At 57.8% G+C, this 20,782-nt stretch overlaps 1 protein-coding gene across 2 annotated transcripts; it reads left to right on the forward strand.

Annotated features, from left to right (window-relative positions):
- Positions 1-607: 607 nt before the first annotated feature.
- On the forward strand, positions 608-20,100 carry Ifitm10 (interferon induced transmembrane protein 10). 2 transcript variants are annotated; one of them, XM_076844885.1, is made up of 2 exons: positions 608-927; positions 19,858-20,100. In XM_076844885.1, the coding sequence occupies exons 1-2, from the start codon at positions 685-687 to the stop codon at positions 20,005-20,007; spliced, it is 393 nt and encodes a 130-aa protein (XP_076701000.1). In that variant the 5' UTR covers positions 608-684; the 3' UTR covers positions 20,008-20,100. The 2 variants fall into 2 exon arrangements, with proteins under 2 accessions (XP_076701000.1, XP_076701001.1); XM_076844886.1 differs by having other exon boundaries at positions 608-837.
- The last annotated feature ends 682 nt before the right edge of the window (positions 20,101-20,782 follow it).

Below are 20,782 nucleotides of genomic sequence, written 5' to 3' on the forward strand. Positions count from 1 at the left end.
AGTGTGCCGGACTGGAGAGCCCGGCCGGTGGTGCTGGGTTTGTGGCAGATTATCTGCCTGGGTCTGTAGGCAGGTGCTTCCCGGGCTCTGCTCATTTCTCCAGTTAGTGACTAGGGCCGTGTCATTGTAGGTCCACTGCTAAGCCGGGTGCTCTGTGTATTGCAACAGCATGTCAGAGTGTTGTTGGGTGTGCACTGGGGGTCTGTGTGTGCCGGTGGGTGAATGTGTGTGTGCAGATGGCAAGGATGGAAAGCCGGATGTGCCTGCCAAGGCTGCTGCGAAGGGCTTTGGCATTAGCAGTGGCCCGGCGGGCGGGGGAGGCAGGTGGCAGGCTAGCAGCTGGCTGCCTGGGTGGGGATTTCCATCTCCACTGGGGCTGTTTATGGGGCTGCAGGGGAGATGTTGCAGGGCTCCAGGGTGGGTGCTGCTCCACCAGCAGGGCCCAGTTCATTCCTACTCTCTTCCTCCCTGCAGGCCCAGGGCCCCGGCCAGTGCCCAGCCCTGCTGGGAGCCCCGGCCAGCACCACGGACGGCACCCAGGAAGCCCGAGTCCCCCTGGACGGGGCCTTCTGGATTCCAAGGCCCCCCGTAGGTTCGCCCAAGGGCTGCTTTGCCTGTGTGTCCAAGCCCCCTGCCTTGCAGGCTCCAGCGGCCCCTGCCACTGAGCCCTCAGCCTCACCCCCCATGGCACCCACTCTGTTCCCCATGGAGTCCAAGAGCAGCAAGACAGACAGCGTGCGGGTGGCTGGGGGCCCCCAGGCCTGCAAGCACCTGGCTGAGAAGAAGACCATGACGAACCCCACGACCGTCATCGAGGTCTACCCGGACACCACCGAGGTGAACGACTACTACCTGTGGTCCATCTTCAACTTCGTCTACCTCAACTTCTGCTGCCTGGGCTTCATCGCCTTGGCCTACTCCCTCAAAGTGAGCCCCCGCGGTGGCAGGGCGGAAAGGAGGGGTGGGTGCTGGCTGGACAGGACCCGAGCGCACTGCTCTGGCCCTCCCTCTGCTGTGGTAGAGCAGGTGCAGCTGGGGCCCAGAGGGACCTGGGGTCCTGGGATGGGGCCTTGGCCAGGCATCCCTGGGCAGCAAGGGGCTATCCCTTCCTTTCCTGAGCTGAGAGAGCTTCTGACAGGGACTTGGGGTCCCGGGACCCTTCTCTGCACAGCCAACTGAGCCCAGCCATGGGGCGTGGGGACCCAGGGAATTCACCCTGGCCAGCAGCCATCCCAAGGTCAAAAGGGATGGAGCCCTCAGGAGCTGAAGAGGGTTTGCAATCCTGCACCTTTTGAGAGAGGAGGGGTGACCTCGGGGACCCTTGCATGCCTTCTGTCATCAGGGAACCTGAGGCCAGGCTTTGGTGCACACCCCACTGTGTGCTTGGTTGGAAGTCAATGCCTGGTGGCTAGGGCAGCCCAGGGAAAGAACGGGAAAGCATGTGCCATAGACCCCACCACCCTGTGCCCAGAGTGGGCAGGAGTTCCAGAGCCCCTCGGCTCTGAGAGGAACTGGTTGGAAGCAGAGAAGACTGTCAGGCCACGGGACCCACCCCCGAGGGCAGAGGGAGGGGAAGACTGCGCCTGTAGGGGACTGCCACCAGTGCACTTTGGGTGGGGTGACCCCTCTACCCCTTGTAGGGACTGAGTATCCCTGGGCTGTGCAGGGAGATGGGGACTCAGGTGTCCCCACACCCTGCCACTCCAGGAAGAAGGACCTGGCTCGCATTGGGCCAGATCATCACTTTCCCGAGCCCAGACTTGAATGGCCATAGCCAGATGCATTCCACTGATTACAGCTGCCCAGCCAGGTGGGGTGGCAGGAGGCCCGGGAGCAGCAGGGCTGTGGGGAGAGAAGAGCTAGGGCAAGGCCGACCTGGGAGCAGGGACGCCCGGACAGCTCTGCCTCTAATCGTCTTTGAGCCAAGAGCCCCACCCTGTGCGTACCACACGCCTGGCCACCTCCTCCTGACTCATCCACAGCACCACCATCTCCCGTCATGTGCACTCCATCGTCATGCCTGTGGACCTAGCCCCGGGCACCACCACGTGGGACCTGTGCACGTGAGTGTGCATGCCAAGTGTGTGTGCAACATGTGTGTGTGCGTGTGTGTGTGTGTGTTGTGTGAGTGTGAAGGTTTTTTTGGGGGGGATTTTTTTTTTTTTTGGTACTGGAGATTAAACCCAGGGGTGCTCTACCACTGAGCTGCTCCCCCAGCCCTTTTTATTTTTTTAATTTTTGTCTTGAGACAGGGCCTCATTAAGTTGCCCAGGCTGGCCTTGAACTTGCAGTCCTCCTGCCTCAGCCTCCCGAGTCACTGGGATGATAGGAGTGCACCACCAGGCCAGCACGAGTGAGTTTATATGAGTGTGAGCGTGGACATGTGCGTGTGGGGGGGTGGGTGAGTGTAACTCATGTATGTAAGTATGCACATGCATATATTGTATGCATGTGTATGCATGCATATGTGCCTGGGTAGATGTGCAAATGTGTATGTATGTGCCTATGAGTTTGCGGTGTTAACTGCCTGTAAGTATGTAGATGTATGTGCATATGTGCAAGTGAATGCATGTATTTGTGCAAGCTAGTGTTAGTATCTGTGTGTGTAAGAGTGTGTGTGCACATGTGCTGAGGAGGCAGCAAGGGAAGGCCCTTGGGGGCTGGTGTGGCCGGAGATCAGCCCAGCGCAGCCTGCAGGCAGTGCCTGGAGAGGACAGCCTGGGGGTACAGGCCTGGCTACTTGGGCTCCTGTCCGGAAGCTGTCCCCTCCTCCCCTTTGGCTCAGGCTGTGGCCGGCTGGCTGGCATGGGGCAGGTCCATCTGGTGCAGGTTGTAGGTAGGTCAGGCCTGTCTGTGCTGGGTCCGTGCTGCGGCGGGATGACATGAGCTCACTAGTTTGAAGAGGCAGAAAGGACTCCCCATTCTCTGGGGCTGCCCCCCAGGTGTACCCAGTGAAGGTGGAAAGGCTCTGGGGCTCCCTGGGGGTGCACTACACAAGCTGCCTCCTGGGGTGGGGCGGGACAGAGCTGTCCGGCTCTGTGCCCAAGGGCTGGGGATGGTCCACCTGTCCATCCAGTGGCAGGTCTCCTGAGCGGCTGCTGCTGCACATCAGGCTGACCATCATGGGCATTTTCAAGGGCAGGGAATGGCCGTGGGGTCAGGAGGCCTTGGCTAGGACCCAGCTTGGGGGATTGGCGAGCCATCTCTCTCCACTGAGCTTCTGTTCCCTCACCTGCTCACAGAACCGACAGAAGGGACCCTGTCTAGGCCAGCGCACTTGAGCAGGGGTGGGGGCTGGCAGGCAGCGGGTGTGGCAGGAGCTGTGTCCTGGCCTGCCTGTCTGTCCACCCAGCCCTCAAGCCACCACCGCCCTCCCGCAGCTGCGGCAGCTCGGCCCCCTGCAGGCTGGGATGCAGCACAGAGAATGGGCCCTTATTTTGCTCAGCCTGGTGTCTGGGGAGGGACAAGATAGAAAAGACCAATTCTCCATTCATGCAGCCTCCATGTGCAGCCTCATAAAGACATGGCTACCCCCTGTTAGCTGGAGAGTGTCCAAACTTCTCTCAGCATTCAGCACCATTGTGACCCCTCCTGGCCTGTCAGACACTCCCTGGCCCCCCTCATTCCCGGAGAGCAGTGACGTGCACACCCCGGCCTGGGAGCTTGGGTCTGTGTCTCCTGCAGAACCTCCAGGACCCTGCTCTATCATACCCTCTACCAAGACGAGTCCCTGCATCTTGGAGCCATCCGTGTCCCAGGCAGGGCTGACCAACACAGGGGCCAGGGAATGTTGGTTGGATGGGTGGATGGACACATGAGATGGAACTGGTGTCCCGACACCTCAGACAGAAGAGGGTGACTTTGCTCCCAGTTTGGGGCCAGGTGGGGCCCGGGGCAGCAGACCTCTGGGAGGCGGCAGCACTTTTGCTGGCCTTGAAGGAAGGAAGAGCGGGGCGTTGCATGTGCAGAGCCGAGCATGAACTAAGGCTGCGTGGTGGAGCACTCGGTCAGCCAGGCCCCATGCTCCGTGGGCTGTAGAAGACAGTCCTGAGAGGCACCTGGAGCCACGTGGGGAAGGGGTTGGGGGTCCGTCGTGGGGAAGACCGAAGACGAGGTGGCCAGTGCTGTGGCATCCCAGCCACTGCCAAGACAGGGGAAAAGAAAGGCCCAGAGGACAGTGGGGGTCCTGGCACGGAGATCCACAGGAGGGCATGCAGCCCAAACTCGGACAGGGACGGGGGGCCAGGAGCAGGCGACAGATAAAGCCAGGGAGTGGCAGCTGGGAGGCTTCCGGCAAGAGGGCAGTGGGAGGAGTCGTTGACGAGACGGGGCTGCCCTGGGTTAGGACTCACCGGGTGGCATGCTTACCTGCTGCTCTGAACATCAACACCAGCATCCACCCCACTGTCCACCCAACCATCCACCTACACCCTACCTACCACTCATCCACCCACCACCCACCCTCCCCAACCACACCCTCTGTCCACCCAGCCCCCTCATTCATCCACCCACCCACCCAACTACCCACCCTCGATCCACCTTCCACCCACCTGCCCTCCATCCACTCACCCATCTGTCCACCCACACACCCTCACACAGCCATGTGACACTTCAGTCAACAAAGGACAATATATCTGACAGTAGCTCCATTAAGATTGTGTCACCAAGTGATGTCCTGTCTTAGTTTGCATAAGTGCACCCCATGACATCAACAAAATGGTGAAACCTCCTGGCAGTGCATTCCTCAGAACATACCCATCTCTAAGTCATGTGTGACCGGCATCTGCGCACCCTCCTCCTCCCTCCCGCCATCTAGACCCGCATCTCTCCATCTGCACACAGCGTTGGTGCTGCTTCCTCCCTCCCGCTCCCCTAGCCCGTCCCCACCAGCTCCTGCATCAACCTGCTGACCCTCTCTCTAATGCCAGTTGCTGAGGAACTCCCAGCCCTTCCTGTCCGTCCGTCCGTCCGTCATCCGCAGTTTCAGTCACCTTGCCCCTGCTGTCCCCCACACACTCACCCATTCTTGCCTTAGGAATCCATGTCTGCATTGGCCCCTGTCCGCCCCTCCCAGCCTCCCACCCGACCTCCCTGCTTCCCCCTCTCATTGCTGAACACCTCGCGTCAACCTGCCGGGTCATGCCTCTGCACCCAGCACATCTGCCTCAGACCTGTGCGTCTTTCCACCCCTGTGATCTTTCTCAATCTGTCCTTCCTCCCTCCTCCAGTTATTTACACACCAGTAATCATCCCTCCCACCGCCACCTCCTTATCCCCACACACTACCCAAGGGCTCATGTGGCTCTGATTCAGAGCGTGTTTGAGCCCTGACCACACCTCTGAGTAGCCGTGAGACCTTAAATAACCACTACCTTTGTGCTTAAATCTCTTCCTTTTACAGATGATGACGGACATACCTCTAAGTGCTGTTAGAAGAGTTGACACACGAAACACAGCCGAGGCGGTGCCTTGCCTTGGTCTCCACTTACTATCACTCTTGTTTCCTCTGCCCTTCCTTCTCCTCTGTTCCTACCTCGGTCACCCCATCCTGCCCCAGTAGGACTTCGCCCAGGCGCCCCCATCAATCCTCCAGCTTCCTCCAGACACCCATCCTTCCCCAGCTGCTGGATGCCCAGCCATCTCTCCTCACCCCGCCTCTGCCCATCCAGCCACCCCACCCCAGCACTTCCTGACCCACATGCTTCTTCCCAACTTCCCCCTTCCCGTTCACCCCACTGCACCGCTCCTACTCCAACCATGTGACCCCTTTCCTGATCTCTCACCCCTTAGCTCTTCTCCCCTACTTTTACCCACCGACACCCCCGACCTGTCAGTCCCTCCAGGTGACCATCCGCCCACCATCCACCTGGGCACATCTCCTCTCCCCCTTTCCCTCTGCCCATGGGCCCTCCCGCAGGTTCCTCTGCCATGAGTCCCTCTCCCCACACAGCACCCAGCTGTAAACCCTGTCGCCTCACCCCCTCCAACCCCACTTCTTCCATCTCGTTATCTCCGCCCCTGTCCCAGGTCTGCCGTCTCCTCCTCTGGGCTCCTCCTCTCCCGTGCATACATGGGTTCGCCTCAGTGCACACACTTACCCCATCCTTCACTCCCAAGGCCACGCTGTCCTCCTCCCTTCCTCCCCTGCACCCTCCCTGTGACGTCTCATCATTCGTGAGGCTGTCCATCTCCTCATCGTTGATCACTCAGACTCCCTGCCTCTTCCCACTACTTCTTCGTTACTATGCTCACGGTGCATCACCGTCCCCTGTCTAATAACAGTGACGAGAGACCCAGAGTTCCTGACCTTGGAGCAGACCTTCTGGCAGGGAAGCCAGACAATTATGAAACACTTACGCATGTCAAGTGGTGATGTCAGCAAGAAAACATGAACAGGCCATGGCCGAGGCGACGGGCAGGGGCCGAGGCTGCGTGGAGGGTGGGCAGAGCAGTCCTCTCTGGTGGGTGATACTTGAGTGTAGGCAGGAAGTGATTCACACAGTAGCCTAAAGTGCACCCGAGGAAGAGTGCACCCAGGAGAGGGGCCGCCACGCAGAGCCCTGAGGGAGCGTCAGTTCCGTGGGCAGAATGGCTGGGCTGGGGTGGGACGTGGGGCAGGAGACCAGAGGGCAGCCAGGGCCCCAGCCACCTAGCCTTGCAAACCACACTTACCAGGAGTGAAATGGAGCTCTGAGAACAGGAAACACAGGCCCATGTGACCTGGCTCACATATGGGAGGGGACTCGGGCCGCTGTGTGGAGAAGAGCCCATGAGGACACAGGCAGGAGCAGGGGACCAGGTGGGGACTGTCCTAGGAGTCCAGGTTGGACCACATGGTGGGCACAGGAAGCGAAGACCTAGGCCTTCGAGGATACTCGTCCCTGGGTGTCCTGGGAAGGTAAGGCCCAGGTCTCCACATGGGTGCCAAGACCCGAAGGTGCTATGATCTCAGTGTTTGCGTAGGACCTATGCACATCACCCCTACTCTCCTGTTGGCACAAGTTGACTGCCCTGGAAGTGCTGTGTGAACAGTGGTTATGCGGAAAGTCCAGTGCTGGGTCTTCTTTAGAGCAAGCTTCACACACTACATCTCACTTTTCTGTTCATTGCCTGTCCCCTTGTCTGTGAATGTAAACTCCACAGGACAAATTTGCTCTGCGCCTTGTTGTATACCCAGGTTGTGTGGAAATTGCAGGGAGGAGGCTAAAGTCAAGGCTGATGGATTGAATGAGAGAATGAATCTGCCCCAATCTACCATCCTTAGGCATACAATATGAATCGTAGATCATAACTCCACCTTCCATTAATCCACCTGATGTTTCCTACCAAAGTGCAAAAAATCTACTCACCAACTATCCTTCCATCCAACACACCTACCATGTACCTGTCCCGATGATGCAGCTCACACCACTGAATCCTGAGTGCACATGTCCCTTCATCCCCCATGCCTACCTGTGCACCTGTCCTGATGATCAGCTCACACCACTGCATCCCCAGTGCACCTGTCCCTTCATCCCCCATGCCTACGTGTGCACCTGTCCTGATGATGCAGCTCACACCACTGCATCCACATTGCTCCTTACCCTCTATACGCCATGCTGTCTGTGCCCCTGTGCTGATGATACATCTCACACCACTGCTTCCCCAGTGCACCTGACCCTCCATGCACCATGCCTACCTGTGCCCCTGTCCTGATGATGCAGCTCACACCACTGCATCCCCAGGGCACCTGTCCCTCCATCCACCATGCTACCTGTGCACATGTCCTGATGATGCAGATCACACCATTGCTTCCCCAGTGCACCTGTCCCTCCATCCACAATGCTGCCTGTGCATCTGTCCTGCTAATGCAAGTCACACCACTGCATCCCCAGTGCACCTGTCCCTCCATCCACCGTGCCTACCTGTGCCCCTGTCCTGTAGATGCAGGTCACACCACTGCATCCCAAGTGCACCTGACCCTCCATGCACCATGCTTACCTGTGCCCCTGTCCTGATGATGCAGCTCACACCACTGCATCCCCAGGGCACCTGTCCCTCCATCCACCATGCCTACCTGTGCATATGTCCTGATGATGCAGGTCACACCATTGCTTCCCCAGTGCACCTGTCCCTCCATGCACCATGCCTACCTGTGCCCCTGTCCTGATGATGCAGCTCACACCACTGCATCCCCAGTGCACCTGTCCCTCCATCCACCCTGTCTACCTGTCCACCTGTCCTGATGATGCAGCTCACACCACTGCATCCCCAGTGCACCTGTCCCTCCATCCTACATGCCTACCTGTTCACCTGTCCTGATGATCAGCTCACACCACTGCATCCACATTGCTCCTTACCCTCTATACACCATGCTGTCTGTGCCCCTGTGCTGATGATACATCTCACACCACTGCTTCCCCAGTGCACCTGTCCCTTCATCCACCCTGCCTACCTGTGCACTTGTCCTGATGATGCAGCTCACACCACTGCATCGCCGGTGCACCTGTCCCTCCATCCACCATGCCTACCTGTGCCCCTGTCCTGATGATGCAGCTCACACCACTGCATCCCCAGTGCACCTGTCCCTCCATTCACCATGCCTACCTGTGCACTTGTCCTGATGATGCAGCTCACACCACTGCATCCCCAGTGCACCTGTCCCTTCATCCACCCTGCCTACCTGTGCACATGTCCTGATGATGCAGCTCACACCACTGCATCCCCAGGGCACCTGTCCCTCCATCCACCCTGTCTACCTGTGCACCTGTCAAGATGATGCAGCTCACACCACTGCATCCCCAGTGCACCTGTCCCTCCATCCACCCTGCCTACCTGTGCACCTGTCAAGATGATGCAGCTCATACCACTGCATCCCCAGTGCACCTGTCCCTCCATCCACCATGCCTACCTGTGCACTTGTCCTGATGATGCAGCTCACACCACTGCATCCCCAGTGCACCGGTCCCTCCATCCACCCTGCCTACCTGTGCACCTGTCAAGATGATGCAGCTCATACCACTGCATCCCCAGTGCACCTGTTCCTCCATCCACCATGCCTACCTGTGCACTTGTCCTGATGATGCAGCTCACACCACTGCATCGCCGGTGCGCTGTCCCTCCATCCACCATGCCTACCTGTGCCCCTGTCCTGATGATGCAGCTCACACCACTGCATCCCCAGTGCACCTGTCCCTCCATCCACCATGCTACCTGTGCACTTGTCCTGATGATGCAGCTCACACCACTGCATCCCCAGTGCACCTGTCCCTTCATCCACCCTGCCTACCTGTGCACTTGTCCTGATGATGCAGCTCACACCACTGCATCGCCGGTGCACCTGTCCCTCCATCCACCATGCCTACCTGTGCCCCTGTCCTGATGATGCAGCTCACACCACTGCATCCCCAGTGCACCTGTCCCTCCATTCACCATGCCTACCTGTGCACTTGTCCTGATGATGCAGCTCACACCACTGCATCCCCAGTGCACCTGTCCCTTCATCCACCCTGCCTACCTGTGCACTTGTCCTGATGATGCAGCTCACACCACTGCATCGCCGGTGCACCTGTCCCTCCATCCACCATGCCTACCTGTGCCCCTGTCCTGATGATGCAGCTCACACCACTGCATCCCCAGTGCACCTGTCCCTCCATTCACCATGCCTACCTGTGCACTTGTCCTGATGATGCAGATCACACCATTGCTTCCCCAGTGCACCGGTCCCTCCATCCACCCTGCCTACCTGTGCACCTGTCCTGATGATGCAGCTCACACCACTGCATCCCCAGGGCACCTGTCCCTCCATCCACCCTGTCTACCTGTGCACCTGTCAAGATGATGCAGCTCACACCACTGCATCCCCAGTGCACCTGTCCCTCCATCCACCCTGCCTACCTGTGCACCTGTCAAGATGATGCAGCTCATACCACTGCATCCCCAGTGCACCTGTCCCTCCATCCACCATGCCTACCTGTGCACTTGTCCTGATGATGCAGCTCACACCACTGCATCCCCAGTGCACCGGTCCCTCCATCCACCCTGCCTACCTGTGCACCTGTCAAGATGATGCAGCTCATACCACTGCATCCCCAGTGCACCTGTCCCTCCATCCACCATGCCTACCTGTGCCCCTGTCCTGATGATGCAGCTCACACCACTGCATCCCCAGTGCACCTGTCCCTCCATCCACCATGCTACCTGTGCACATGTCCTGATGATGCAGATCACACCATTGCTTCCCCAGTGCACCTGTCCCTCCATCCACAATGCTGCCTGTGCATCTGTCCTGGTGATGCAGGTCACACCACTGCATCCCCAGTGCACCTGTCCCTCCATCCACCCTGTCTACCTGTGCACCTGTCAAGATGATGCAGCTCACACCACTGCATCCCCAGTGCACCTGTCCCTCCATCCACCCTGTCTACTTGTGCACCTGTCAAGATGATGCAGCTCACACCACTGCATCCCCAGTGCACCTGTCCCTCCATCCACCCTGCCTACCTGTGCACCTGTCCTGTAGATGCAGGTCACACCACTGCATCCCCAGTGCACCTGTCCCTCCATCCACCCTGCCTACCTGTGCACTTGTCCTGATGATGTAGCTCACACCACTGCATCTCCAGTGCACCTGTCCCTCCATCCACCCTGCCTACCTGTGCACCTGTCAAGATGATGCAGCTCATACCACTGCTTCCCCAGTGCAACTGTCCCTTCATCCTACATGCCTACCTGTGCACTTGTCCTGATGATGCAGGTCACACCACTGCATCCCCAGTGCACCTGTCCCTCCATCCACCCTGTCTACTTGTGCACCTGTCAAGATGATGCAGCTCACACCACTGCATCCCCAGTGCACCTGTCCCTCCATCCACCCTGCCTACCTGTGCACCTGTCCTGTAGATGCAGGTCACACCACTGCATCCCCAGTGCACCTGTCCCTCCATCCACCCTGCCTACCTGTGCACTTGTCCTGATGATGTAGCTCACACCACTGCATCTCCAGTGCACCTGTCCCTCCATCCACCCTGCCTACCTGTGCACCTGTCAAGATGATGCAGCTCATACCACTGCTTCCCCAGTGCAACTGTCCCTTCATCCTACATGCCTACCTGTGCACTTGTCCTGATGATGCAGGTCACACCACTGCATCCCCAGTGCACCTGTCCCTCCATCCACCCTGCCTACCTGTGCACTTGTCCTGATGATGTAGCTCACACCACTGCATCCCCAGTTCACCTGTCCCTCCATCCACCATGCCTACCTGTGCACTTGTCCTGATGATGCAGCTCACACCACTGCATCGCCGGTGCACCTGTCCCTCCATCCTACATGCCTACCTGTGCACTTGTCCTGATGATGCAGCTCACACCACTGCATCGCCGGTGCACCTGTCCCTCCATCCACCATGCCTACCTGTGCACCTGTCCTGATGATGCATCTCACACCACTGCATCCCCAGTGCACCTGTCCCTCCATCCACCATGCTACCTGTGCACCTGTCCTGATGATGCAGATCACACCATTGCTTTCCCAGTGCACCTGTCCCTCCATCCACAATGCTGCCTGTGCATCTGTCCTGGTGATGCAGGTCACACCACTGCATCCCCAGTGCACCTGTCCCTCCATCCACCCTGTCTACCTGTGCACCTGTCAAGATGATGCAGCTCACACCACTGCATCCCCAGTGCACCTGTCCCTCCATCCACCCTGCCTACCTGTGCACCTGTCCTGTAGATGCAGGTCACACCACTGCATCCCCAGTCCACCTGTCCCTCCATCCACCCTGCCTACCTGTGCACTTGTCCTGATGATGTAGCTCACACCACTGCATCCCCAGTGCACCTGTCCCTCCATCCACCCTGCCTACCTGTGCAACTGTCAAGATGATGCAGCTCATACCACTGCTTCCCCAGTGCAACTGTCCCTTCATCCTACATGCCTACCTGTGCACTTGTCCTGATGATGCAGGTCACACCATTGCTTCCCCAGTGCACCGGTCCCTCCATCCACCCTGCCTACCTGTGCACCTGTCCTGATGATGCAGCTCACACCACTGCATCCCCAGGGCACCTGTCCCTCCATCCACCCTGTCTACCTGTGCACCTGTCAAGATGATGCAGCTCACACCACTGCATCCCCAGTGCACCTGTCCCTCCATCCACCCTGCCTACCTGTGCACCTGTCAAGATGATGCAGCTCACACCACTGCATCCCCAGTGCACCTGTCCCTCCATCCACCATGCCTACCTGTGCACTTGTCCTGATGATGCAGCTCACACCACTGCATCCCCAGTGCACCGGTCCCTCCATCCACCCTGCCTACCTGTGCACCTGTCAAGATGATGCAGCTCATACCACTGCATCCCCAGTGCACCTGTTCCTCCATCCACCATGCCTACCTGTGCACTTGTCCTGATGATGCAGCTCACACCACTGCATCGCCGGTGCACCTGTCCCTCCATCCACCATGCCTACCTGTGCCCCTGTCCTGATGATGCAGCTCACACCACTGCATCCCCAGTGCACCTGTCCCTCCATCCACCATGCTACCTGTGCACATGTCCTGATGATGCAGATCACACCACTGCATCCCCAGTGCACCTATCCCTCCATCCACAATGCTGCCTGTGCATCTGTCCTGATGATGCAGCTCACACCACTGCATCCCCAGTGCACCTGTCCCTCCATCCACCCTGTCTACCTGTGCACCTGTCCTGATGATGCAGCTCACACCACTGCATTCCCAGGGAACCTATCCCTCCATCCACCATGCCTACCTGAGCACATGTCCTGATAATGCAGATCACACCACTGCATCTCCAGTGCACCTGTCCCTCCATCCACCATGCCTACCTGTGCACCTGTCCTGATGATGCAACTCACACCACTGCATCCCCAGTGCACCTATCCCTCCATCCACAATGCTGCCTGTGCATCTGTCCTGGTGATGCAGGTCACACCACTGCATCCCCAGTGCACCTGTTCCTCCATCCACCCTGTCTACCTGTGCACCTGTCAAGATGATGCAGCTCACACCACTGCATCCCCAGTGCATCTGTCCCTCTATACACCATGCTGTCTGTGCCCCTGTGCTGATGATACATCTCACATCACTGCATCCCCAGTGACCTGTCCCTCCATCCACCATGCCTACCTGTGCACCTGTCCTGATGAATGAAACACCACTGCATCCCCAATGCACTTGACCCTCCATCCACCCTGCTGCCTGTGCACCTGTCCTGATGATGCAACTCACACCACTGCATCCCCAGTGCACCTGTCCCTTCATCCACCGTGCCTACCTATCCACCGTGCCTACCTCTCCACCTGTCCTGATGATGCAACTCACACTACTGCATCCCCAGTGCACCAGTCCCTCCATGCACCATGCCTACCTGTGCATATGTCCTGATGATCAGCTCACACCACTGCATCCCCAATGCACCTGTCCCTCCATCCACCATGCTACCTGTGCACCTGTCCTGATGATCAACTCACACTACTGCATCCCCAGTGCACCTGTCCCTCCATCCACCATGCCTACCTGTGCACCTGTCCTGATGATGCAGCTCACACCACTGCATCCCCAGTGCACCTGTCCGTCGAAGCACCATGCCTACCTGTGCACATGTCCTGATGATGCAGCTCACACCACTACATCCCCAGTGCACCTGTCCCTCCATCTGCCATGTCTACCTGTGCACCTGTCCTGATGATCAGCTCACACCACTGCATCCCCAATGCACCTGTCCCTCCATCCACCATGTCTACCTGTGCACCTGTCCTGATGATGCAACTCACACCACTGCGTCCCCAGTGCACCTGTCTCTCCGTTCACCATGCTACCTGTGCACATGTTCTGATGATCAGCTCACACCACTGTGTCCCCAGTGCACCTGTTCCTCCATCCACGCTGCTGCCTGTGCATCTGTCTTGATGATGCATCTCACACCACTGCATCTCCAGTGCACCTGTCCCTCCATCTGCCATGCCTACCTGTCCACCTGTCCTATGATGCAGCTCACACCACTGCATCCCCAGTGCACATGTCCCTCCATCCCCATGCCTAACTATGCACCTGTCCTGATAATGCAGCTCACACCATTGCTTCCTGAGTGCACCTGTTTCTCCATCTACCTTGCCTTTCTGTGCACCTGTCCTGATGATGCAGCTCACACCACTGCATCCCCAGTGCATCTGTCCCTCTATGCACCATGCTGACTGTGCCCCTGTGCAACTCACACCACTGCATCCCACTTCAGCAGCTGGCCACCTATGCCCATCATCCTCGTCTGGATCTCTCCACCTGTTGTGTTCACCCAGCATGCATTTTCATGTTTTGTGCCCATCTCTTCCACCCCATAGATGTGAATTTGCAAACGCACCTATGTCTGCTCATTCCTCCACGTCCCTATGTCCATCCATGCACTTTCACCCCTGTGGCATATATCATCCAACCCGGCCTGCCTGTCCCACCCATCCCTCTGCACTAGTGCCTGTGCTGGCCGCTGCCCAGCTGGTCTGTATTCTGAACATACCAATCCCCCTCCTGCTTTCCTCACATTCATCCTGTGCCCCCTGAGCCCCCTGCTCAGACGTCTGCCTCATTCTCATCGAGTCACTTGTCCCCCACAGTGATACCCTTCACTTATTTCCTTAGGCACCAACCTGTCCACTGTCCTGCGTCCATTTGTCCACAGCCCACCCTCCCACTCCTCTGCTACAGCTATCTGTCCAGCACATACTCCTGCATGCAGTCCTCCATGCCTGTGTCCAATATGTGGACCTCCTTCTTTCCCCCACCCTTTCCTGTCTTCTAGTCACCACCACGTCCCCTTTCCCTGAGTCCTTAGAGCCAACCGTCTTCACCCACTCCGTGGCCCTGTGCCCCCCCCCCCACTCCCCACCCTGTGGCTCACCCTCTCCATCACTCCCTTCCGCACTTCACAGACCTGAACGGAGGCCATGACCAGCACTGGTCCAGGAATGGAGAGCTTTGTCAGCATACATGTGGCCCCGGGGTCATCCGACATTGGTGATTTGGAGGAGGACGCCAGGTGCTCGTCTCAGGGCACTTCCCACGTGCTGATGGCCCTCTTTTCCTGAGCATCCTGCCTGGACAGGGGCGGTCAGGCTGCCAGGGGTGGTCTCTGCTGGCCACTCTGGCCTGGAGGCCTTCTTTGCCTCCATTGGAGGCAGACATGGGACACTGCACACCCACTGCTCCGTGAGAGCCTCCACACCCCGGGGCAGGCTGTGTCTCCACGTCTCGGGCAGCAGGGCCTGGTAGGACCCCGGCCACACCCGGCCAGCGAGCCCCACAGCGCCTTCCCCCAGAGCTGCAGTCTAGAGCGTGGGGGGCCGTCTAGACCACCTAGTGCAGTCATTCCTGTTTCTCCTGAGGGGCCTCTGTCAGTCATAGAACAGGACCAGGTGGCTGGGTACAGGAGCGGCTGGCCGCCTGCACAGTGGGAGACATCAGGGAGAAACGTGATTTCGCATCACAATTAAAGAACTAAATAGGCGAAGACTAGATCCAGTGGGAGATGAGGTAACTCTGGAGAAAATGATGCAAACTGCATCTGAACAAAGCTTCAGGCAGCGAGCACCACCCACCGTCCTTAGCCTTCTGTTTTTTAAATTCTGCATATTAATCACCCAGTTGGTGGGCTTCATTGTGGCATGTGGTGCAGACATACAAGCTCAGTTCCACCAATTCTTCTCCCCGACATACTCCTGTCCCTCGCTCTCCCATGGACCCCCGCTGTACCCTGGCTGGCTCCCTCTCCTTCCACACGCCTGGTCTCCCACTGTTCCCCCTCTACTTCCACCGAGGAGAGAAGCATACTTTTATCTCTGAGGATAACTTATTCCTCTCAAAATCATGGCTCCAGTTCCATCCATGTTCCTGCACGTGCCATGATCTCCTTCTTCGCGGCTGACTAAATCTCCACTGTGCATGTCCACCTCGTTTCCTTTGTCCCCCCGTCCATCGAGGGACACCTGGGCTGGCGGCTGTGAATGGTGGGCGTGTGTCACTGTAGTGAGATGACTCTGGCTCCTCGGGGTCGATACCGAGGCGAGGGGCAGCTGGGTCACCGGGAGGGCCCCTGCCTGGTCTTTTGGGTGGTGGCAGTTTCCTGGTCTCACACCCTCGCCGGCGTTCGTCGCTGCTTGGGTTCCTGACGGCTGCCGTTCCGACCCGAGTGAGAGGGAATCGCAGCGTGGTCTTCCTGAACGTCTCCCTGACGGCACGAGACGGTCTCCGCGAGTTTGTTGCCCATCTCTGCTTCCCCTTTGGAGAGGTGTCTCTTCAGTCCATTTGCCCTGTGCTGACTGGGGCAGGTGGCTCTTTCAAGGTGGTTAGTGTGAGCTCTTCACTCAATCCTCGGTGGGAAGAGGCGGTGGTGAAGATCTGCTCCCCTCTTCACCCGGTTGTTTCTTCCTTTGCTGTGCAGAAGCTTTCTAATGTGGCCCACCACCCACGCCCCTCTCTCTAGTTTCTGAGCTGGAGCGGTCCTATCCGGGAAGCCTCGTCGGTGCCCGTGTGGTGAAGGGTCTGCCCTGTTCTTTTCCTAGCAGTCACAAAGTGTGTGGTCTTGTACTAGGTCTTTGTCAACGTGGAGTTGTCTTGCCCCGTGTGGGGGATGAGGCTCTAGCTGAGTCCTCTACATGTGGACGGCCAGTTTTCCCTGCACCTGTTGTTAAAGAGGACGTCTTGTCTCCAGTGTATGTTTTTGGCACTTTTGTCTAGGATCAGGTAACTCTAGGCATTGTTTTGAACGAAAAGTGGCGCAGGACTGATCACACACTGTTGGGGCCTGACAAGACTGCTCTGCCCAGAGAGGGACAGCAGCAGCCACAGGGAGAGCAGCAGCAGCTCCTCCAACGTCACCTATTGGGGCGAGGACCACGGCCGGGCGCCAGGGCGGGTTTAGTCCTGACACAGGGAGCATCCCCTGATCCTGAGGAAGGCAAGTCTGCTTCTTGGGAACAGAGACAGGCAGTTTTCCCACCTCTCAGAGGGGAACGGGGAACCAGTCCGTCCCCGTCTTGGGGGCCAGTAAGTGGTCTCCTATCTGTCAAAGAAAGAGCAGGGAGAGAGTGGCAGGTCTCGGGGCCAGGCGGGCGTATCCCGGGCGAGTTTCTATTCTTGGGAATCAGAAGAGAGTTCATAGAGTGGGGGTCGGGGAAGGAAGGTGGCTGCGACTGTGCCCCCCGGGGGTCTTGTGTGCCCTCTCTGCTCCTTTGGTCTACACGGCTGTCTTGTAACTTGAAGGTGGGTCTTGTGATGCCTCCAACATTGCTCTTAATTCCCAGGGTGGCTTTGACAGACCCACCTTTTTTTCTTTCATATGAACTTGAGGCTTTTTTTTTCTAGTTCTGAGAAGAATGTTGTTGGCATTTGAGGAGGATTACATTGAATCTGTGCGTTGGTTTTGGAATCATGGCTGTTTTAATCGTGTTGATTCTCTCTATCCGTGGACATGGGAGGTCTTCTGTCTTCTGGGGTCTGCTTCAGTTCCCGTGTTCAGTGTCTGTAATATTTTATGCAGGACTCTTTTACCGCTTTGGTTCTCTTTATTCCTAAGCAGTTTTTAGAAGTTATTGTAGATATAATTGTTTTCCTCATCTCTTTCTCAGTCATTCATCATTGGTGTATAAAAAGTTGTTGGTTTTTGTAAGTTGATCATATATTTTCTACTTTGCTGAGTTGATCAGCTTGAGAAGTCCTTCTGGTGGAACTCTCAGGGTCTTCTAAGTATCAGTTCTTAACGTCTGCAAAGGGATAAATTGACTTTTTCCTTTCCTGTTTGTGTCCTTTTTATTTTTCTTAGCTAATTGCTCTAACTCTAATTTCAAGTACTACATTGAGCAGGAGTTGGGAGGTGGACAGCCTTGTCTTGTCCCTGGTGTTAGTGGAAATACTTCCAGTTTCCCCCCATTCACTATGATACTGGCTTTAGATCTGCCAAATGCAGCATTCATGATGATGAGGGAGTTCCTTCCAGCCCCTGTTTCTTCTGGTTTTTATCACAAGGGCTACTGAATTCCATAAGGGGCATCTTTAGCATTAATCTGGTTTTTGTGTGATTTTTGTCCGTGGTCCTATTTCTGTGGTGTATCTTGGTTATCAATTGGCATGTCTTGAACCATCCTTGCATTCCTAGAATGAAACCAACTTGAAATGGTGTGTCACCTCTTTAATGTGTTCTGAATTTGGCTTCCTAATATTTTATTTTTGCATTAATGTTCATCAAAAGTGTTGGTATGTAGTTTTTTCCCCTTGATGTGTTCTTATCTGGTTCTGGTGTGACTGTGACACTAGCTGTGTAGGATGAACTTGGAAGTGATCCTTCCCTTCCTAGTTCATGAACTAATTTGGGGAGTATTGGGGAAGTTCTTGAAGATCAATTCTTCTTCTCTCCCACTCTCTCTCCCCACCTGGTCGCCACAGTCCACACAATCTGCTCATGTCACCCACTTGCCTTTCCTTCCCCACTAACTCGCCGGTCTCCCCCTCACCTCCTGCCCCTTCCTTCCATTTTCTCGCTCCCTTCCTGGCTCCCTGCTCCCAGGGCTCAGGTCCACCCCTTCATCCTCTTTCCTTTCTCTTCCCTTTTGTTCCTCCTCCCTCCTGCCTTCTCCCTCCTGGAAGAAAAGTGGCGCAGGACTGATCACACACTGTCGGGGCCTGACAAGACTGCTCTGCCCAGAGAGGGACAGCAGCAGCCACAGGGAGAGCAGCAGCAGCTCCTCCCACGTCACCTGTTAGGGGCGAGGACCACGGCCGGGCGCCAGGGCGGGTTTAGAACTGACACAGGGAGCATCCCCTGATCCTGAGGAAGGCAAGTCTGCTTCTTGGGAACAGAGACAGGCAGTTTTCCCACCTCTCAGAGGGGAACGGGGAACCAGTCCGTCCCTTTATCTTCTCAAGGAGAGAACAGGGAGACCAGCCCGTCCCCACCAGCGCGTCTCCAGTCCAGTAGGTTTCATCTCGGCCGAGTCTCTGTTTCTGGGGAATAGTCAGTTGGGGTGGGGAAAGGAAGATGGCTGAATCACGGTAACGCGTCCCATCCGTCTACACACAGGACAACCCGTCCCCCAGCCGTGCTTCATCCTTCTGCCTGTCCACACCCCCACAACCTCCCCCACAACCTCTCCCCACCTACTCTCCCCGCGCCAGGCTCCAAGTCTGCCCAGTCACCGCGGCCGGGCCTTTCTTCCTCGGCAGCCCAGCTGACTACTGCAGAGACCCGTGCTCCTCCTCGGCAGCGCCCCTCCTGCTCTGGCTCCCCCAGGCTCCCCCAGGCTCCTGCTTGCAGTGGCTCAGACCTGTCCATAAGCGACTTAGTAGGACAGGGGACGTGCTCACACCCACCCTGGGCCAAGGCAGCCCTTGGCACAGCTCTGCCCTCCGCCTTCCCGAGGGGTCCTGGGCTCCACCCTTCCCACTCTACGTCCCTCCCCAGAGGCCCTGGGCGGCTGCCTGTCCCCTGGGTAGTGCCCGCTCTCAGGCATCCTGGTGGGACACGGGACATGCACACGCCCAGCCTCCAGCCTGCTGCTCGGAGGCCACCCTCCTCTCACCTTAGATCACTTTGGACTCACCCCAAAGCAGAAAGAAACAAACGCCCCATGTGCCCTGCATCCCCATGTCCCCCTGTCCACGTGTCCCCTGCTGGCCATTCCCTCCTCTCTCAGAGCCATTTACTCTGAGCCAAGGAGGACGGGGGTGACCCCTTCTCAAGCCGGGACGTGCTCTTGCAGCCCCAGTGTGGTCCCAAGGCAGGCCCCTCACCTCCTGCTGCAGCCCTTCCTCTGGTCCCTGTGCTGCGGCCCGGGGCCTTGATCTCACCCCCCTTCTGGCACCAGGTCCGGGACAAGAAGCTGGTCAATGACCTGAACGGGGCCGTGGAGGACGCCAAGACGGCCCGGCTCTTCAACATCGCCAGCTCGGCCCTGGCCGCCTCGGGCCTCGTCCTGGTCTTCATCTTCCTCCGGTACCCGCTCACCGACTACTGAGGCCCGCCTCGAGGGGCAGCGGGCTCCCGCGTGGCCCGAGGCGGTGCGCCAGCATCACGTGTCAGAGCCAGTGCCTGAAGGAGCCAGCTCCGTCCCCGGCCGCCCGGCCGCCTCGGCCTCCACCCCGCCTGTTTCTGGGGCCGGGCTTCCTCCCGTGCCACCGCCCCGGCTTCCAGCAGCTGCCCTCTCTGCCGTCTTCCCTACCCAGGCTTCTGGGGCCCCTCAGACCCAACACCCAGCAAGAAGGGCTTTCGTGGGAGCTCCCAGGATGGGGGCTGCCAGTATCTGGGACTCACTCCCCCCACCCTCCGCCTCCAAGTGTGGCCCTGCTCAGAGCTCTTGTACCCGTGAACTTTCAATAAAACACCTGCCCAGCTCCAGCCTGGCCTCTGTCCGTGCCCTGTGTAGGGCAGGGGACACGGGAGGCGCCCGGCGCCACCTCAGGCACTGCCTGGTGGCCAGCCTGGGCCACAGCATTGCTGACTTTCAGGCTTGCTCTGGAACGCTGTTCTGCAGGGGTGCGAGGCAGGACCAGGGCTCTGATGGAGGGCACCCTAAATCCGAGTTCCCAGAGGTCAGACAGCCAATGTGGGGGTACAGGAACCCCCAGGCTGGCTGAAATAGAGCAAGGAAACCCCAAATCCATCCAGGAGGAAGCACCCAGCTGTGACAGAGCCCTGCCGACCCCTGTGCATCCCAAGGTGCTGGGGCCAGGCTGGCTCCTACACCTCACCTGAAACCTCCTTGTTCATAAAATTAGGTCAACATCAGTGCC

The sequence above is a fragment of the Callospermophilus lateralis genome, chromosome 2 (assembly GCF_048772815.1).
Source record: "Callospermophilus lateralis isolate mCalLat2 chromosome 2, mCalLat2.hap1, whole genome shotgun sequence".
NCBI lineage: Eukaryota > Metazoa > Chordata > Mammalia > Rodentia > Sciuridae > Callospermophilus > Callospermophilus lateralis.